Source organism: Heptranchias perlo, chromosome 1 (genome assembly GCF_035084215.1).
Source record: "Heptranchias perlo isolate sHepPer1 chromosome 1, sHepPer1.hap1, whole genome shotgun sequence".
NCBI classification, from domain to species: Eukaryota; Metazoa; Chordata; class Chondrichthyes; order Hexanchiformes; family Hexanchidae; genus Heptranchias; species Heptranchias perlo.
In genome coordinates this window covers 51,715,288-51,736,729 of record NC_090325.1, presented here as the reverse complement: position 1 = coordinate 51,736,729, position 21,442 = coordinate 51,715,288, and the positions used below count along the sequence as shown (strand labels likewise).

General features: G+C 43.5%; 1 protein-coding gene across 3 annotated transcripts in view; it reads right to left on the bottom strand.

Moving 5' to 3' along the window:
- LOC137322076 (long-chain-fatty-acid--CoA ligase ACSBG2-like) overlaps positions 1 to 21,442 on the bottom strand; it is an 88,139-nt gene that overhangs the window by 2,482 nt on the left and 64,215 nt on the right. For all 3 annotated transcript variants that reach the window (XM_067985144.1, XM_067985152.1, XM_067985161.1), the window contains 3 exons: positions 19,608 to 19,825; positions 16,460 to 16,599; positions 11,278 to 11,524 (listed from right to left, as the gene is read on the bottom strand). In XM_067985144.1, the coding sequence (XP_067841245.1) occupies positions 11,278 to 11,524; positions 16,460 to 16,599; positions 19,608 to 19,825 (605 nt within the window). The remainder of the gene's footprint in view (positions 1 to 11,277; positions 11,525 to 16,459; positions 16,600 to 19,607; positions 19,826 to 21,442) is intronic.

Here is a 21,442-nt window from a genome sequence, read left to right as displayed (position 1 = left end):
CTGTTTGAAGGAGAGTAGTGGAGGCATGGAGATGGCCTTAGCGAGGTGTTCGTCGTCATCGATGACATGTTGAAGGCAGCGGAGAACATGCCGTAGTTTCTCCGCTCCGGGGAAGTACTGGACAACGAAGGGTACTCTGTTGGTTGCGTCCCGTGTTTGTCTTCTGAGGAGGTCTGTGCGATTTTTCGCTGTGGCCCATCGGAACTGTCGATCGACAAGTCGAGGGTCATATCCCGTTCTTGCGAGGGCGTCTTTCAACGTCTGTAGATTGACATCACGTTCCTCCTCGTCTGAGCAGATCCTGTGTATTCGTAGGGCCTGTCCATAGGGGATGGCCTCTTTGACGTTGTTAGGGTGGAAGTTGGAAAAGTGGAGCATCGTAAGATTGTCCATGGGCTTGCGATAGAGTGAGGTGCCCGTCTTTGATGGAGATTTGTGTGTCCAAGAAAGAAACCGATTCTGAGGAGTAGTCCATGGTGAGTTTGATGGTGGGATGGAACTTGTTGATGTTATCGTGTAGTCTCTTCAGTGATTCTTCACCGTGGGTCCATAGGAAGAAAATGTCGTCGATGTATCTGGTGTATAGCGTTGGTTGGAGGTCCTGTGCGGTGAAGAAGTCGTGCTCGAACTTGTGCATGAAAATGTTGGCGTATTGGGGTGTGAATTTGGCCCCCATGGCTGTTCCATGTGTTTGGGTAAAGAACTGGTTATCGAAGGTGAAGACATTGTGATCCAGGATGAAGTGGATGAGTTGTAGGATGGCGTCTGGAGATTGGCTGTTGTTGGCGTTGAGTACTGAGGCTGTTGCAGCGATGCAGTCATCGTGGGGGATACTTGTGTAGAGTGCCGAGACATCCAACCTCTGCAAGACATGCCAGATCATCGACACAGATACGACCATCACACAAGAGGACATCACCCACCAGGTACATGGTTCATACTCCTGTGACTCGGCCAACGTTGTCTACCTCATACGTTGCAGGAAAGGATGCCCCGGAGCATGGTACATTGGCGAGACCATGCAGACACTGCGACAACGGATGAACAGACACCGCGCAACAGTCGCCAGACAGGAGGGTTCCCTCCCAGTTGGGGAACACCTTAGCAGTCAAGGACATTCAGCCACCGATCTTCGGGTAAACGTTCTCCAAGGCGGCCTTCGAGACACACGACAACGCAAAATCGTCGAGCAGAAATTGATAGCCAAGTTCCGCACCCATGAGGACAGCCTCAACTGGGATCTTGGGTTCATGTCACGCTACACATAACCCCACCAGCAGGAAAAAAAAGTTATCTGTTTTTAATACAACTGGACATTCTCTCTCTCTCGGGTCTCTTTCTCTCTCTAGCTTTGTAATCTGACCCATTGTGTATTCAGTATACTGGGATGTACTGTTTTCCGTGGCTAACCTGTCTGAACACCAACGACACCTTTGGTTGGTGTGATCGTGTCCCAGCCTAATATAAGATATGCGATTTGAGAATCTTTCACTCACTCACCTGACGAAGGAGATATTCTCCGAAAGCTTGTGATTTTCAAATAAAACTGTTGGACTATAACCTGGTGTTGTAAGATTCCTTACATTTAATCATCTTGAACACTTCAATTAGATCACCCCTTAATCTTCTATACTCAAGGGAATACAAGCCTAGTGTATGCAACCTGTCCTCATAATTTAACTCTGAACATTAGTATCATTCTGGTGAATCTGCACTGCACCCCCTCCAAGGCCAATATATCCTTCCTGAGGTGCAGTGCCCAGAACTGAATGCAGTACTCCAGATGGGGTCTAACAGAGCTCTGTCCAGCTGTAACATAACTTCCACCTCTCTGTATTCCAGCCCTCTTGGAATGTTGGCCTTTATCTCATTATCCTTTTAAATTATTTTTTGTACCTGTCCACTAGCTTTTAGTGATTTCTGTGCTTGGACCCCTAAATCTCTCTGTTCATCCACAGTTCCTAGCTTCTTGCCATTTAGAAAATACTCTGATCTATCTTTCTTGGGTCTAAAGTGGATGACCTCACACTTTCCCACATTAAAGTCCATCTGCCACAGTTTTGCCCACTCACCTAATCTATCAATGTCCCGTTACAACTTTCTGCTCCCATCTACATTATTTACTGTGTCACCTAACTTAGTGTCATCAGCAAACTTAGATATACGACTCTCTATTCCTTCATCCAAGTCTTTTATAAATATAGTGAAAAGCTGTGGCCCCAGTACAGTTCTATGAGGGACACCACCAGTCACATTCTGCCAATTTGAGTACATACCCGTTATCACTACTCTGTCTCCTGCCTCTTAACCTATTCCCTATCAAAGCCGATAGGTTGCCTCCAATTCCATGTGCACTCATTTTTGTTAACAGTCTCTTATGTGGAACCTTGTTGAATGCCTTCTGGAAGTCTATATAAATAACATCCATAGACACTCCCTTATCCACTATACTAGTTAACTCCTCAAAAATTCAACTAAGTTCGTTACACATGACCTCAAAGGTAATAATCTCTGGGTTACTACCCTAGCCACACGCAAATTGGCATAGGGTCAGGCAGATCAGAGTGTTAAATGTGTGGCTCAAAGAGCGGTGTGAGAGGAAGGGGTTTCGATTCATGGGGCACTGATACCAGTACTGGGGAAAGAGGGAGCTGTTCCATCGGGACGGGCTCCACTTAAACCAGGCTGGGACCAGTGTCCTGGCGAATCGAATAACTAGGGTGGTAGATAGGGCTTTAAACTAAAAAGGGGGGTGGCGGGGAGAAGGTGTGAAGTGAGGGGAAATTTAGAAATCTAAAGAGAAAAGTCTAGGCAATAGAGCAGTATAGAGATTTGGGTAAAGATAAGCAAGAGTATGATAGGAAGGGACAGAGTTTTACGGGAATAGTACATCAGTGAGTAAGGTCAAAGCAGGGAAAAATGATCTAAAAAAATTAAAATTAAAGGCTCTTTATCTGAATGCACAAAGCATTAGATTAATAGATAAAATGACGGATGAATTAGTGGCACAAAAAGAGATAAATGGGTTTGATCTAATAGCCAGAGACGTGATGGCAAGGTGACCATGGGTTGGGAACAAAATATTCCAGGATACTTGAGGTTTCGAAAAGACAGGCAGAATGGAAAAGGAGGGACATAGCCCTGATAATAAAGGATGACATAAAGACAGTAGTGAGAAAGGATCTTGGCTCGGAAGATCAGGAAGTAGAATCAGTATGGGTGGAGATAAGAAATAACAAGGGGCAGAAAACACTGGTGGGAATAGTTTATAGCCCCTCTAACAGTTGCTATATCGTTGGACAGAATATTAATCAAGAAATAATAGGAGCTTGTGGCAAAGGTAATGCAATAATCATGGGGGACTTTAATCTTCATATAGACTGGGCAAATCAAATTGGCAAGGGTAGTCTAGAGGACGAGTTCATGGAATGCATTCGAGACAGTTTCCTAAAACAATACGTCATGGAACCAACCAGGGAACAGGCTATTTTAGACCTTGTATTGTGTAATGAGACTGGGTTAATTAATAATCTTATAATAAAAGGATCCTCTGGGGAAGAGTGATCATAATATGATAGGATTTTACATTGAGTTTAAGAGTGATATACTCAAGTCCAAAACTAGAGTCTTAAACTTAAATAAAGCCAATTACATAAGTATGAAGGGCGAGTTGGCCAAGGTAGATTGGGAAATTAGATTAAAAAGGTATGAAGGTAGATAAGCAATTACAAATATTTAAAGATATATTTCAAAATTCTCAATGAATATACAATCCATTGAGAAATAAAAACTCCACGGGAAAAGTAATCCATCCATGGCTAACTAAAGAAGTTAAGGATAGTATTAGATTAAAAGAAGAGGCTTATAACATTGCCAGGAGTAGTAAGCCTGAGGATTACGAGAGTTTTAGAAACCAGCAAAGGATGACCAAAAAATTGATAAAGAGGGAGAAAATAGAATACAAGAGTAAACTAGCAAGAAATATAAAAACAGATTGTAAGAGTTTTTACAAGTATGTAAGAAGGAAGAGAGTAGCTGAGACAGGAGAAATTATAATGGGGAATAAGGAAATGGCAGAGACGTTAAACAAATATTTTGTATCTATCTTCACAGTAGAAGACACAAAAAGCATACCAGAAATAGTGGGGAACCAAGGGTCTAATGAGAGTGAGGAACTTAAAGTAATTAATATCAGTAAAGAGAAAGTACTAGAGAAACTAATGGGACTAAAAGCCGACAAATCCCCTGGACCTGATGGCCTACATCCGAGGGTTCAAAAAGAGGTGGCTGCTGGGATAAGGGATGCATTGGTTATGATCGTCCAAAATTCCCTAGATTCTAGACAATCCCAGTGGATTGGAAGGTAGCAAATATAACCCTGTTATTCATGAAAGGAGGGAGAGAGAAAACAGGGAACTGCAGGTCAGTGTGACATCAGTCATCGGGAAAATGCTGGAATCCATTATAAAGGAAGTGGTAACAGGGCACTTAAAAATCATAATATAATTAGGCAAAGTCATCATGGTTTTATGAGAGGGAAATAGTGTTTGACAAATCTATTAGAGTTTTTTGAGGATGTAACTAGCAGGGAACCAGTGGATGTAGTATATTTGGATTTTCAAAAGGCATTCGATAAGGTGCCACGTAAAAGGTCGTAACACAAGATAAGGGCTCATGGGTTGAGGGTAATTATATTAGCATGTATAGAGGATTGTTTTTTTAAAAATTCGTTCATGGGATGTGGGCCCCCCTGGCGAGGCCGGCATTTATTGCCCATCCCTAATTGCCCTTGAAAAGGTGGTGGTGAGCCACCTTCTTGAACCACTGCAGTCCGTGTGGTGAAGGTTCTCCCACAGTGCTGTTAGGAAGGGAGTTCCAGGATTTTGACCCAGCGACGATGAAGGAACGGCGATATATTTCCAAGTCGGGATGGTGTGTGACTTGGAGGGGAACGTGCAGGTGGTGTTGTTCCCATGTACCTGCTGCCCTTGTCCTTCTAGGTGGTAGAGGTCGCAGGTTTGGGAGGTGCTGACGAAGAAGCCTTGGTGAGTTGCTGCAGTGCATCCTGTGGATGGTACACACTACAGCCACAGTGCTCCGGTGGTGAAGGGAGTGAATGTTTAGGGTGGTGGATGGGGTGCCAATCAAGCGGGCTGCTTTGTTCTGGACGGTGTCGAGCTTCTTGAGTGTTGTTGGAGCTGCACTCATCCAGGCAAGTGGAGAGTATTGCATCACACTCCTGACTTGTGCCTTGGAGATGGTGGAAAGGCTTTGGGGAGTCAGGAGGCGAGTCACTCGCCGAAGAATACCCAGCCTCTGACCTGCTCTTGTAGCCACAGTATTTATGTGGCTGGTCCAGTTAAGTTTCTGGTCAATGTTGACCCCCAGGATGTTGATGGCGGGGGATCCGGCGATGATAATGCCGTTGAGTGTCATGGGGAGGTGGTTAGACTCTCTCTTGTTGGAGATGGTGCCACACTTGGTCAAATGCTGCTTTGATGTCAAGGGCAGTCACTTTCACCTCACCTCTGGAATTCAGCTCTTTTGTCCATGTTTGGACCAAGGCTGTAATGAGATCTGGAGCAGAGTGGTCCTGGCAGAACCCAAACTGAGCACCGGTGAGCAGGTTATTGGCGAGTAAGTGCCGCTTGATAGCACTGTCGACGACACCTTCCATCACTTTGCTGATGATTGAGAGTAGACTGATGGGGCGGCAATTGGCCGGATTGGATTTGTCCTGCTTTTTGTGATCAGGACATACCTGGGCAATTTTTCACATTGTCGGGTAGATGCCAGTGTTGTAGCTGTACTGGAACAGCTTGGCTAGACGCACAGCTATTTCTGGAGCACAAGTCTTCAGCACTACAGCCGTGATGTTGTCGGGGCCCATAGCCTTTGCTGTATCCAGTGCACTCAGCCGTTTCTTGATATCACGTGGAGTGAATCGAATTGGCTAAAGACTGGCTTCTGTGATGGTGGGGATATCGGGAGGATGCCGAGATTGTTTATCAGACAGAAAACAGAGTAGCGATAAACGGGTCATTTTCAGGTAACTCGTAGGGTACCACAAGGATCGGTACTTGGGCCTCAGTTATTTACAATCTATATTAACATAGATGAAGGGACCAAGTGTAATGTATCCAAGTTTGCTTACGATACAAAGCTAAGTGGGAAATTAAGCTGTGAGGAGGACGCAAAGGGATATAGACAGGTTAAGTGGGTGGGCAAGAATGGGACAGATGGAGTATAATGAGTGGAAATGTGAGGTTATTCCACTTTGGTAGGAAGAACAGAAAAAAGTTTTTTTTTAAATGGTGAGAAACTATTAAATGTTAGTGTTCAGAGAGAGTTGGGTGTCCTCGAACAAGAAACACAGAAAGTTAGCTTGCAGGAACAGCAAGCAATTAGGAGGGCAAATGGCATGTTGACCTTTATTGCAAGGGGGTTCGAGTACAAAAGTAAGGAAGTCTTGCTACAATTGTACAGGGTTTTAATGAGACCACACCTGGAGTATTGTATCAAAAGCAAAATACTGCGGATGCTGGAAATCTGAAATAAAAAGCAGAAAATGCTGGAGAAGCTCAGGCAGCGTCAGTGGAGAAAGAAGCAGTTAACATTTCAGATCAAAGACTTTTCGTCAGAACTGGAAGATGTTAAGAGTTAAAGTTTTTGAGCAAGTACAGAACCCGGGGGGGGGGGGGGGGGGGAGGGAAGAACAAAAGAGGAGGTCTGTGATAGGGTGAAGGGCAGGAGTGATTAAATGACAAAAGGGATGATGGTGCAAGGCAAGGAAGGTGGTGTTGGGACAGGTTAAGAAACAAAAGATTGATCAGGAGTAGCTATAAATGACAACAGAAGAACCATTACTAGTACTAGCTGACCAAAAAAAAATGGGAGCAGTGGTTGTGATCAGAAGTTATTGCAATCAACGTTGAGTCCAGAAGGTTGTAAAGTGCCTAAACGAAAGAGGAAGTGCTCCTCGAGCTGCCTTGGAACAGTGTAAGAGGCCGAGGACCGAGAGATCAGAGTGGGAGTGAGAAGAGGAATTAAAATGGCAAGCGACCAGCAGGTCAGGGTCACGCTTGCGGACATAGCGGAGGTGTTCAGCAAAGCGATCACCCAGTCTGCGTTTGGCCTCCCCAACGTAGAGGAGACTGCATTGTGTGCAGCGAATACAGTATACTAAATTGAAAGAAGTACAAGTAAATCGCTGTTTCACCTGGAAGGAGAGTTTGGGGCCCTGGACAGTGGGAAGGGACGAGGTGAAAGGGCAGGTGTTGCATCTCCTGCGCTCGCATGGGAAAGTGCCGTGGGAAGGGGAGCGGGTGTTGGAAGAGTGGACTAGGGTGTCTCAAAGGGAGCGGTCCCTTCAGAATGCTGAAAGGGGAGGGGAAAATGTGTTTGGTGGTGGGATCACGCTGGAGGTGGTGAAAATGGCAGAGGATGATACATTGCATGTGGAGGCTGATGGGATGGAAGGTGAGGACAAGGGGGACCCTATTATGGTTCTGGGAGGGAAGGCAAGGGGTGTGGGCAGAAGTGCGGGAAATAGGGCCCTAGACCTTGCCGTCCTATCAACTATAGTGGAGGAATCCTCGGTTGAGGAAAAAGGAAGACCTAGCGGAAGCACTGGTACGGAAGGTGTTATCGTCAGAACAGATGCGACGGAGACGGAGAAACTGGGAGAAGGGAATAGAGTCCTTACAGGAAGCGGGGTAGGAGGAAGTGTAATCAAGGTAGCTGTGGGAGTCGGTGAGCTTATAACAGATATTGGTTAACAGCCTATCCCATATCCCCATCGTTTCAGCCTGTTCTTGCCCCACGGAACTTATTTCCTCCTATCTTGACTATTTTTTCCTCTCCTTGTCCAGTCTCTTCTGACGCCCTCTGCCACTTTAACAGTTTCCAGTGTCTATAAATAAATTATTTGGGGGTGGGGGGGGGGGGCGGGAAAGAGAGGAGGTTGTTATATCATAGAATGCATTACGAGTTGTTATGCATTATGATCTGGAATTCACTGCCTGACAGGCTGGTGGAAGCAGATTCAATAGTAACTTTCAATAGGGAATTGGATACATATTTGAAAGGGAAAAATCTGCAGAGCTACAGGGAAAGAGCAGGGGATTGGAATGAATTGAATAGCTCTTTCAAATAGCTGGCACAGGTGTGATGGGCCGAATGGCTTCCTTCTGTGCTGTATCATTCTATGATATTGCCCCATCCTTGTTGCCCTGCGAAAGTGGTAGGGGGCTTTCCTCGTGACGCGCCCGTTCTCTCACTGATGTTAGGTAGGGAATTCCAGGATTTTCACCCAGTGATGACGAAGGAACAACAATATATGTCCAAGTCAGGGTGATGTGTGACTTGGAGGGGAAATTGGCAGTGAGTGCTCCCGTGATATTGATGTTATTGTCCTTCTCTGTGCTAGAAGTCGCAGGGGAGGGAGGTGCTGGAATACATCCTGTAGATAGCACATAATGTTACTGAGTATTGTTGCACCTACACTCGTCTAGGCAAGTTGTGAGTACAATGAAGATCTGATGAAATCCATCTTTGAGACTGGGTAAGAGAGTGATCCACCATGCATCAGTTTGGACTCTCCTCCTTACCTACCTACCCTCCTTACGCAGCCCGCCCCCCGACAGCAGCATAAAATGAAATTGAAACTCTGATATTTTCAACTGTTTTTAATAGTAATGAAAAATGAGTTTTCCTTAAAAAAATGAAACTGTTCTCCAAACCACAGCCATTCCACACATATTTCAGGTGGTTATAAAAATCATAGAAATTTTAAAACAGGAGCAGGCCACTGAGCCTATCTAAATTTGAACTTTCCACTCTTTCCCAGTCTTCTTAACCCACTTTATTTCATGTTATCTAAATCACACAAATGTCAGCTTCAATTGTGGTAATCGTAGAATCAAAGAGCATAGGAGGAGGTGGTCATTCAGCCCATCGAGCCTGTGCCAGCTCTTTGAAAGAGCTATCCAATTAGTCTCACTCCTCTGCTCTTTCCCCATAGACCTGCAAATTTTTCCACTTCAAATATTTATCCAGTTCCCCTTTGAAATTTATTATTGAATCTGCATCCACCACCCTTTCAGGCAGTGCGTTCCAGATCAAAACAACTCACAGCATAAAACAATTTTTCCTCAAGTCGCCCCTGGCTCTTTTGCCAATTACCTTAGATCTGTGTCCTCTGGTTACTGACCCTTCTGCCACTGGAAACGGTTTCCCCTTATTTACTCTATCAAAACCATTCATGATTTTGAACATCTCTATCAAATCTTCACTTAACCTTCTCTGCTCTAAAAGGAGAACACCCCCAGATTCTCTAGTTTCTACATGTAACTGAAGTCTTTCATCCCTGGTACCATTCTAGTAAATCTCTGCACCCACTCTTGACATCCTTCCTAAAGTGTGGTGCCCAGAATTGGACACACTGCTCCAGCTGGGGCCTAACCAGTGTTTTATAAAAGGTCTAGTATAACATCCTTGCTTTTGTACTCTATGCCTCTATTAATAAAGCCCAGGATCCCAAATGCTTGTCCTGCCACCTTCAAAGATTTGTCTACATACACTCCCAGGTGTCTCTATTCCTGTACCCCTTTAAAATCGTACCATTTAGTTTATATTGCCTCTCTTCATTCTTCCTACCAAAATGAATCACTTCATACTTCTCTGCATTAAATTTCATCTGCCATATGTCTGCCTATTTCACCAGTCTATGTCCTCCTAAAGTGTGTTACTATCCTCCTCACTGTTTACTACATTGCCGAGTTTCGTGTCATCTGCAAACTTTGAAATTATGCCCTGTACACCCAAGTCCAGGTTATTAATATATATCAAAAAGAGTAGTGGTCCCAACACCGATCCCTGGAGTACAGCACTGCACACTTCCCTCCAGCCTGAAAAACAACCGTTCACCACTATTCTCTGCTTTCTGTCCCTCAGCCAATTTTGTATCCACGCAGCAGCTGCCCCTTTAATCCCATGGGCTTCAATTTTGCTAACAAGTCTATGTTGTGGTACTTTATCAAATGCCTTTTTAAAGTCCATATACACAACATCAACCCTCTCCATTACTTCATCAAAGAACTCAATCAAGTTAGTCAAACACAATTTGCCTTTAACAAATCTATGCTGGCTTTCGTTTATTAACCATATTTTTCCAAATGCCAATTAATTTTGTCACGGATTAATGTCTCAAAGTTTCCCCACCACAGTTAGGCTGACTGGCCTGTAATTGCCGGGTTTATCCCTCTCCCCTTTTTTGAAAAGGGGTGTAACATTTGCAATCCTCTAACCCTTAGGCACCACTCCCATATCTAAGGAAGATTGTGGCCAGAGCCTTCACGATTTCCACCCTTACTTCCCTAGGCAATCAAGGATGTATCCCATCTGGACCAGCCTCCTTTACTGTGACATTGGCAGCATCCTCCTCTTTAGTGAAGACAGATGCAAAGTACTTGTTCAGTACCTCAGCCATGCCCTCTACCTCCACAACAAGATCTCCTTTTTGGTCCCTAATCGTCCCCACCCTTCCTCTGACTACCGTTTTACTATTAATACATTTATAAAAGACTTTTGGGTTCCCTTTTATGTTACCTGCTAATCTATTCTCATACATTCTTTGCTCCTCTTACTTCCTTTTTCAGTTCTCCCCTGTACTTTTTGTATTCAGCTTGGTTCTCTACTGAATTATGAACCCAACATTTATCCTAAACCTCCTTTTTCTGTTTCATTTTAATCTCTATATCTTTAGTCATTCAGGGAGCTCAAGCTTTGGATGCCCTTCATTCCCCACCACCACCACCCCCAACACAATGGGAATGTGTCTAGTCTGTACCAAAACCAACTCCTCCTTGAAGGCCTCCCATTGCTCACTGTTTTACCTGCCAATCTTTGATTCCAATCCACCTGGGCCAAATCCCCTTTCAACTCACTGAAATTAGCCCTCCTCCAGTTGAGTATTTTCACATTTGATTGTTCCTTGTCCTTTTTCATAACTACTCTAAACTTAATGATATTGTGATCAATGTTTCCCACATACTCCTCCACTGAATTATGCTCCACTTGCCCCACTTCATCCCCCAGAACCAGATCTGGCACTGCTTCCTTCCTCGTTGAGGCCTTGCCAGCTTCACCCAAATCCGGAAAACAAATAAAATGTTCTATCACTTCTCAGATATTTGTGGCCATTTCAAAAGAGAACAATTGCTCTTGCATTACATACTGCTCATAATAATACAAATAAAAGTTCAGCATTCATCTTACCCAATTCTCCTCCAACAACTGAGAAGTCTTTCTCCAAAATGACCCACTTTTGGATTTTCTGAGTATTTGATGTGGCCTTTTTATTCACTGCATCAATTCCAGCCTGGATGGCTTTGTAAACTGCAGTGTCTTTAGTGCTTACAACCTCAGACACAAGGGTGGCCGGACTCCCATGCTTGTGGCAAAATGCAACAGCTGCTGCAGTCATCTCATCGAGTGGGTCTCCTGTTTCATTATCCACGTTACACTGGGGAAAGTGGAAGAGAAAAATGACACGATAACAGCTAGAAAAATTACTGTTTACCAAGAAGAAAAAAAGATTCTGAGGAATACTAGATTAACTTCCATTCTTCATTCTATGAATGTAGTTCAACCTCCATTTACAAAATGAAGAATCAGTCACAGAGTGAGCTCCCCCAATGGCTCACGTTTATCCAGCAAGTATCTTAACCATATAGGCCAAGAAAGTCCAAATTCAATCCCCCAGTCTGTGCTAAATTAGACAGAAAATAAATTTTAAAATAAAAATGTTTGAATAATGAATTTTGGGGCCAGTCTTTTCCAATTGTGTACATTCCTTTGTTCCAACAGGAGAAATACCAAAATGCATCTCTTTAAGGGGTACACCTTTAAGATGCACCTCTATCTTGGTCGTGTCTTCTTCTCCCCAGCCACTCCTTAGTTCTTTACCAGAAGACACAGCAGCAAGAGTCAATAAGCACGAGATAATAAAATACAGGTGGGAGCTATATGCCTGGAGGATGAATTTAATCCACAGATTGAGGAAAATCATTTAATATGGGTAATGTAACATTATTCCTAATTTTTTTCCAATCATCATGGACAAAAACTAGGGCTCTCCAGCTAAAATAGTCAGGCCAGCTTTAAGCACAGCCAAATGAAAGCATTCATCAATTCAAAATCTTGGGTTAACTGGTTTGTTTGTAGTAGCCATGTCAGTGTCAACCCAAGTACCTGCTTTACAGATATTACCTATGATTATGAGTGATACTGAAGCATTACAAGAAAATGTTACATACAAGCATATTCTAGTGAGAGTAAAGCTTCAAAAATTTAAGAAGCCTCATAACAGCAACAAGTAGCACCACTATTTATGAAGCATGAATCCTACTTTTTGTTCAGAGCTGATGTTATATGGGCTGCATGATCCTGAAGTGAAAGAGTAGGAAGATTATGCCCAGAGTTGTCTGAAACCAGTTATTCATGGTAACATGACCAAACTGAACTCTTGAGATGGAGGCGGCTCAAAGTCCTTTGCAGATTCCAAGCAGTGGGGGGGGGGGGGGGGGGGGGGGGGAGGGGAGTGGGGAAGAAAGAGAAGGGGAAACCCTACTGGGTAGTGCATATGTGGATCTCGGGTGAAGCCATGGTTGGGCATAATGTCCCTACAGTTCAAGAGCCTTCTGACACTCGGGGGGTGAATTTCCGTGAAGTGGGTTACACTGCTGTTGCACCACTGAGAAAGGTTCTGTGCCCATCGATGGTTTGTAGAGGGAATTACACAAGGATTTCCTGGGTCAGCTCTTTTGCACACCCATTGGAGTAGTCATTGGTGTAAAACTCATGTAATACAGATGCAAGCAGCTGAAGTGCATTGAAACTGCTCTGCAGAATTAAAACACATTTCAGCCTGCACAGTTCAGCAGCAGACTGGGGAAACGACACTTTCTCACCGAACCCATCCGTTGATTTGATGTTCTTCCCTGAAGAGATCAGGTAGGGCCAAATTACGAAGAATGAAGGTATTGTGACAGCTTCCAGTATATTGGGAGTTGATATGGAGGATCTGCTGCATGTTGCCACATATAATCTGGATGCTGAAGGAGTCTGTTTTATTCATTTATGGGATGTGGGCGTCGCTGGCAAGGCCAGCATTTATTGCCCATCCCTAATTGCTCTAGAGAAGATGGTGGTGAGCCACCTTCTTGAACCGCTGCAGTCCGTGTGGTGAAGGTCCTCCCAAAGTGCTGTTAGTTAGGGAGTTCCAGGATTATGACCCAGTGACGATGAAGGAACGGCGATATATTTCCAAGTCAGGGTAGTGTGTGACTTGGAGGGGAACATGCAGGTGGTGTTGTTCCCATGCACCTGCTGCCCTTGTCCTTCTAGATGGTAGAGGTCGCGGGTTTGGCAGGTGCTGTCGAAGAAGCCTTGGCGAGTTCTGCAGTGCATCCTATAGATGGTACACAGAGCAGCCACGGTGCACCAGTGGTGAAGGGAGTGAATGTTTAGGGTGGTGGATGGGGTGCCAATCAATCAGGGGGGATCCTATATTCTGCTGGTGGTCTGACCCTGTAAGCAGCAGTGAGAAGCAAGTGCAGGAGTTCTTAGGCAGAACTGACAAAATAAAAAAAATGTTTAAATCTCTACACAAAATTTGTCAGAAACTTCTCAAGTGATCCTGTGCCTCATATCTCAGTCTAAATTACCCAGGGTGCATTAGCAGTGCAAATTAAGGAAACGCAGAGCTGCTATCCCACTTGCCCCCACTGACCTATGCAAATCAGGTCAACGAGACTCGGCTGGCAGATCGCAGGAAAGCTCAAAGAGTCCAAGGGAACTCAAGTTCAGGTGTCAGGTTGATAACACAACCTGACACCTGGCAGAATATAGAAAGTTCAAAGGGGAAGTGAGAAAGGAAATAAGAGGGGCAAAGAGAGAGTATGAGAATAGACTGGCGGCCAACATAAAGGGGAATCCAAAAGTTTTCTACAGGCATGTAAACAGTAAACAGGTAGTAAGAGGAGGGATGGGACCGATTAAGGACCATAAAGGAGATCTACTCATGGAGGCAGAGGGGATGGCTGAGGTACTAAATGAATACTTTGCATCTGTCTTTACCACAAAAGAAGATGCTGACAGAGTCTCAGTAAACAAAGATATAGTTGAGATACTGGATAGGCTAAAAATTGATAAAGAAGAGGTACTTGAAAGGCTAGCTGTACTTAAAGTAGATAAGTCACTTGGTCCGGATGGGATGCATCCTAGGTTGCTGAGGGAAGGGTGGAAACTGGCCATAATCTTCCAAACATCCGTAGATAAGGGGGTGGTGCCACAGGACTGGAGAATTCCAAATGTTACACCCTTGTTCAAAAAAGGGTGTAAGGATAAACCCAGCAACTATAGGCCAGTCAGTTTAACCTCAGTGGTGGGGAAACTTTTGGAAACGATAATCCAGGACAGAATTAACAGTGGTATTCCCCGGGGGTCAGTGCTGGGACCACTGCTTTTCTTGATATATATTAATGACTTGGACTTGGCTGTACAGGGCACAATTTCCAAATTTGCAGATGATGCAAAACTTGGAAGGGTAGTGAACAGTGAGGAGGATAGTGATAGACTTCAAGAGGATATAGACAGGCTGGTGGCGTGGGCGGACATGTGGCAGATGAAATTTAACGCAGAAAAATGCGAAGTGATTCATTTCGATAGGAAGAACAAGAAGAGGCAATATAAACTAGAGGGCACAGCTCTAAAAGGGGTACAGGAACAGAGAGATCTGAGGGTATATGTGCACAAATCGTTGAAGATGGCAGGGCAGGTTGAGAAAGTGATTCAAAAAGCATATGGGATCCTGGGCTTTATAAATAGTGGCAGAGAGTACAAAAGCATGGAAGTCATGATGAACCTTTATAAAATACTGGTGCGGCCACAACTGGAGTATTGTGTCCAGTTCTGGGCACAGCACCTCAGGAAAGATGTGAAGGCCTTAGAAAGGGTGAAGAGGTTTACTAGAATGATTCCAGCGATGAGGGACTTTAGTTACGTGGGTAGACTGGAGAAGCTGGGGCTGGTCTCCTTGGAACAGAGACGGTTGAGAGGAGATTTGATAGAGGTATTCAAAATCAAGAAGGGTCTAGACAGAGTAGATAGAGAGAAAGTGTTCCCATTGGCAGAAGGGTCAAGGACCAGAGGACATAGATTTAAGGTGATTGGCAAAAGAACCAAAGGTGACATGAGGAAAAACTTTCTTTTTTTTTAAGCACAGCGAGTGGCTAGGATCTGGAATGCACTGTCTGAGCGGGTGGTGGAGGCGGATTCAATCACGGCCTTCAAAAGGGAACTGGATAAGTACTTGAAAGGAAAAAAAATTGCAGGTCTACGGGGATAGGGCAGGGGAGTGAGGAGCCCAATCTCTATCCTGATCTTTCTTTTGTTATTTGTGTCTGTAGAATACTTTACTAGTTCTTTTTATATTCCTTGATAATTTAATCTCGTAGTTCCTTTTTGCTTCACTAATTGTTTTTTTTTTTGACATCTTTCCTATCCTCTTCGTATTCCCTTTAGTCATCCTCTCCTTTATTGTCTATGTATTTAGAGAATGCCTTTTTCTTTAGTTCCTTCATAATTTTTCAGCTTTATAACCAGAGTTTGAATCCAGCCTAGACGGATGAGATAAACTTCTCAGATGTTTCTAAAGATCTTAAGTAAAAGGAGTGATTTTAATCTAGCTCCATTGGCCACTGGTCCACAGCAGAAATCTGCCCACATTTGACAATCATACTTCAAGACTTTTAAGGGAAATGGAAAACTCCAGCTTTCAAAGTAGCTGGTGTTCTTTTAATTCTGGAAGCTCTATTCTGCATCTTGAAAACAAGATCAACTAACCTGGTTGTGTTTGCTAATCTGGTTGGAAAAAAACTTATTCTGTGAATAGTTCTACCTTTTCACTTGTTAGCAAAGAAATTCCAAAATTATTTCTTTTAAGTTTTAATTCTGTGGGGAGGGCCAAAAGATTCCTGGCCTTTTAAAAGACTGGTTTACAGTAATCTACAATTTCAACATTTTATAAGGCTTGATATTAATAGTGTTAAAACAGAGCCAATGCTCACTCATGAGATAGTCGTCCAGCAGTCCAATCAGATCAGTGCTGAGACACAACCCAGGGACCAAGTCAAAATTCTAGCCTCAAATAACATTCATATTCACCTGCCCTCACTGGACAACGTTTGCCAAATCCTGGAGATGGAACAGAAAGAGTGGAGCACTTTGGGATCATTCTGTAAAAGTTCTTGCTTTAACATCCATCGTGTAGTAGCAGTGACAATGGAAAAGCCCATGATCTGGGGTCTCCACCAAAAGAAGTTTGAACAAAGCATTGAAGTATCCAACACTCGAAGGTAAAAGCCATACATGTTAGATTCTGCATTATGAAACTTACCTTCAGAGTGAGAAGCATGGAGAGGAATTTCTTTTTATCACCAATAAGCATGGCATTGCTAACGATTGGTAGTTTCTCCTTGACAGCGTCCTCAATAGGGATTGGAGGAATGTTCTCTCCACCAGCTGTGATGATCAACTCTAAAGTAAAACCACCAAGATCAATGGTACAATTATCTATATTAATTACTTGATTTTTTAAAACCAACAGTATTAACATAAATGTCCGAGTAAATATTTAATAAGATGCACCAAATGAATGGTACAACATTACACTGGTCTTGACTAGCAATGTCTTCGCAGATTTCTGCCATTTCTTGTAAATAATAGAATTTAAAAATCACAGATATTCACATCCAGTGGTTGCATCCAAGCAGCCGCAGATAATCAGATTAAGCTACTAAATATTGTATTAGAAACTAGCTGGCTACCTCAATTTACTACATTAAGATCCTCATTGTAACATGTACAATCTCTACATGGCTGACATACATTGTGGACTACGGCATGTTAAAAAACCTAAATTGAGTTTAAATAGGGTAACTTTGTTCTAAGGGAGAGTACAAGCCTGAATACACTGACTATTTCGTCTCTCCATAGATGCAGGCTTACCTGCTGCGTAGTTGCAACTTTTTCTGTTTTTATTTCATATGATTTCCAAAAGTTGCAATATTTCATTTTTTATTTATATAGTGTGACCATCTCTGGGAGCTAGCATAATGGTACTGCACACTAGAGCAGAGGAGTGCAAGTCCAGTCCCCTACTCCTGAGTTCCCAATCTTAGTGGAGAGGCAGAATGGAGGCCACACATCTTGTGCCAATTTTGTTGCTCCTCCCAGCCAGATAACAGCAGCACTGGCAATGGCCCAGGTCGAGCTGCCCTTCAGCATCCTCTTGGCCATGAGGTACATGGCTGACAGGGTGGTGGTGGGAGGGGGGGGATGTGTGTGTCTCAAGAGACAAGGGCAGGAGGGCTAAATTGAACTACAATTACAAAGCTCAAACTAAAGACATTTTTTGGCAAGTTGCTGAAATTTAGTTTAAATATTTGCTTCCAGTTACATCACTTCTTTGGCTGGAATGCCCTATAAAAGGTAGGGGAGTCTATAACGAGGGGGCATAGATTTAAGGTGAGAGGGGAGAGATACAAAAGGGTCCAGAGGGGCAATTTTTTCACTCAAAAGGTGGTGAGTGTCTGGAACGAGCTGCCAGAGGCAGTAGTAGAGGCGGGTACAATTTTGTCTTTTAAAAAGCATTTGGACAGTTACATGGGTAAGATGGGTATAGAGGGATATGGGCCAAGTGCAGGCAATTGGGACTAGCTTAGTGGTATAAACTGGGTGACATGGACATGTTGGGCCGAAGGGCCTGTTTCCATGTTGTAAACTTCTATGATTCTATGATTCTAATGCCATTGGAATTTGATGCCCAATATTTTTAAAGACCTTTGTCAAAAATTAACCTACATTTTTGGGGGGAAAAAAAAGTGAGCTAACCATCTAAAGTGATCTTCAAGGCTGACACAAGTTCATCAACTCTGATACATGTGTCAGCCCTGGTTAGTGGTGGAACTCTCGCCTCTGAGTCAGAAGATTGTGGGTTCCAGCCTCACTACAGAGATTCCAGCACATAATCTAGGCTGACACTTCAGTGCAGTACTGCGGGAGTGCTGCATTGTTAGAGGTGCCGTCTTTCGGATGCGATGTTAAACTGAGGTCTTGTCTGCTCCCTCATGGGGGTATAAAAGATTCCATGGCACTATTCAAAGATGAACAGGGGAGTTATCCCATTGTCCTGGCCAATATTTACCCTTGAACCAACACCACAAACAGAAAACAAAATACTGCAGATGCTGGAAATCTGAAACAAAAAGAAACCCAAAATGCTGGAAACACCCAGCAAGTCAGGAGAGTGGAGAGAAGTGATAAGTTAACAAACTCCACAGATGCTGGTGTTTGACTTGCTAGGTGTTTCCAGCATTTTTTTTTAAACTGAAGCAGACAGTCTGGTCTTCTCTTATTGCAGTTTGTGTCGGTGTGCAAATTGGCTGCCGTGCTTCCCTACATTACAACAATGACTTCACTTCACAGCCAATAAAATACTTTTGAAGTACTTTGGGACATTTGGAGTCGATGAAAAGTGCCATTTTCTTTCTTTTTTTGAACGTCACGGAATGGAGTTCAATATAGTACATAGTTTACATCGTTGATGAGGCACTTATCCTCGCAATGAGGGGGTTATTTACATTATTCTTCCCCTTCACCTGTGCTTCTCAGCAAATTCTGTGCGTCATTCATGGCACACACATCTGTGGTACATTAATAAAGGTGGGATTCATTGCTGTCTCCTCTCTCTTTCTGGATCTCCAACAAAAGACACAAGAAAATGCAATTAGGAAGCAGAGTTAGTCCAGCTCTCAGAGCAGGTGATTGGGCCCTATTAAAATAGAACTACTGATTCTACAGTTTCTTTTTTCTCCCACTTTCTATGGTGGACTATCTTCACCTACACTTGGCAAGTGCTTACAGCGGTCCACTCAAAATCAGCAACTCATTGGAGAACTGAAGGCACTGGCCCCTATCTTATTACTCTATCTTGCAGCTTTCTCGATAGTAGCCATCATGCAGGATGTTAGGATAGTGTCCCTCAACTAAAAGTAATTAACAGATTTATTTGAATAGGTAAGTAACCCAAGTCATTAAGAGTTATCATTTGGCTCTCCTGCTGGCTCAGCAGATTTATTCAGTGAGTAAATGCACCACACAGACTAGGAAGGTTTCCAGTTCAATCCCGGGTCTGTATCAAGGTGGCCGATCTCAGCCAGTATGGTTATAGGAACTTAACAGTTGCCCTCGTTTTTTTTTCAACCCAACGATCAGCCAGGGTTCCCAATCATGACCGTTATCCAGTGACCACAGCTGGAAAGTGTCCATGGGCAGAATTCAAGTGAGGACAGAATCGGTGATTTCCCTGCTATCAAAAGGCCTGCCAACACTCAGCATCTTGCCTCAGAAATGGTGAATGGGCACTTGGGAAAAGATCAAAGTGACCAGTGCCCCAGAACTGTGACCCAGCAAGGTGTCAACGATTTCAGAAGAGGATGGAGGCCGGATAACACTATCAGAAAAAGAATAAAAATATGAGTTACCTTTTATTCTGCCTGTAATATATAAGAACCCATCTTTATCATGTTTTCCCAAGTCACCAGAATGCAACCAGCCCTCTGCATCTAGGGCTTCTTTAGTCTGTTCCGTCATATTCAGGTATCCCATGAAGACATGTCTTCCCCAAAAACATAATTCTCCAGTCCCTTGGTCATCTGGCTTGTCAATCTTAGTTTGGCATCCAAACATCTCCTTTCCACAGCTGGAGAGATGGTAAAAAATAAGAGTTCAAGACTATCTCAGGACTTAAAATTTAAAAAATAGATAACAATTGAACATACAGCTAGACTACCAGGTAAAAGGACAATGAGGTGCTTAAATATTGAGAGTGGGCAAACGTTAACAGGAAAGAAAAAAAAATTGAAAAACACCAGGTCACTCACCTCCTAATGGAATTACCGAGTGACATTAGCAGAGCCCTTGGGAAGGGTCATTGCCACCAAGGCAAAACCAGGAAGGTAAATATTACAAAGCCTCGCACCGCCTCATGCACAGCCAGCGCACGTCAGACAATCACAGACAGTGCACTGGCGATTTTTCGATAATCATTGGCTGTATGGTCTTTCCTAAGATGTAGCGATTCATCATTGCAAAAGGACTAGAGGCTGCGAGCACCTAGGTTGCAACCTGAAGTTGATGAATCCACAACGGAATCATCAGCAAATGAATGGATACAGTTGAACAGTGATTGAAGAAAAAAAATGAGTGAAAGAGAGCCCTGGGAAACTGAAGTTAATGGCAAAAGAGTCAGAGGATAAGCCAATTATAAAGATAGAGGAACTTGACCTTATTAAAGCAACTAGAGAGGAAAATAGAAACCCACAAACATAGCTTTGGTCAGAGGCCATATAAAAGTACCTTATTTAGCAGTGCAAGGTCCCAGACATAAGCAGCTTTGAAAGTGCCTACAGCAACAACAGATGATTCACCAAAGTGCTCAAGAACAAAGTTCCAGAAGTGCATTCCAACAAATTTAGGCGTCATTACACTCAAACTCATTTTTGAATACACTTAAAATGAGCTGGAAGACTGTGACACATTACATAAACAGTACAGGACTAACCAAAGAGATGAAAAGTATTGGATAGCATACAACGGTCATGTAAATTAGGCTGTGCAATATAAGACAATGTTTAGAAAATCTAATTTTTTTCCTTTACCTCCCCTGAAAAAAAATCAACTACTGAATTATTTCTGTAAGCTTCAATTCCACTTCTCAACAAAAACTGATCCCATTTCTGCACTGCCGTCACCCGACATACATCATCACCTTCCAAACAGCTGGCCTCAGTGACCCAGGGCTCCTCAACTCACCAAAGGAAATAAAAAGTAACGTATCTGTCTCCTCCCTGCCAAACCTCCCTCCAGCCTTGCAAACTCTCCAGGCCCAGACTGTTCTGCTCACTCCGTGTACAGAAAACCTTTCCCCTCCACCAACCACATCTCACATATGCAACACCTCCATCCCCTTATCATCAACAAAAAGAACTGAGGCCAAGAACACAATTTTCAACCAGTTCCCCAGCACTCCCTAGAAAGCATGGAACACATAACACCACCACCGGCCCCCATAGGAAGGTTCTTCAAACATGATAGCCACCACAAGGTGCAGACAGAACAGGACAGTACAGAAGGACTACTTAAACTTCAGAATAAATGCTTGCGCACCAGAACTAACCTGCTCTCTAGCCAAGATATTCCAGTGCAGCTAAGACACTGGCTGTGTGGAAAATTGTATGTCCTATCCACAAAAGGTAGGACAAATCTAACCCAGCCAAATATCCACCACACTATCAACCTCCTCCCAATCATTAGCAGT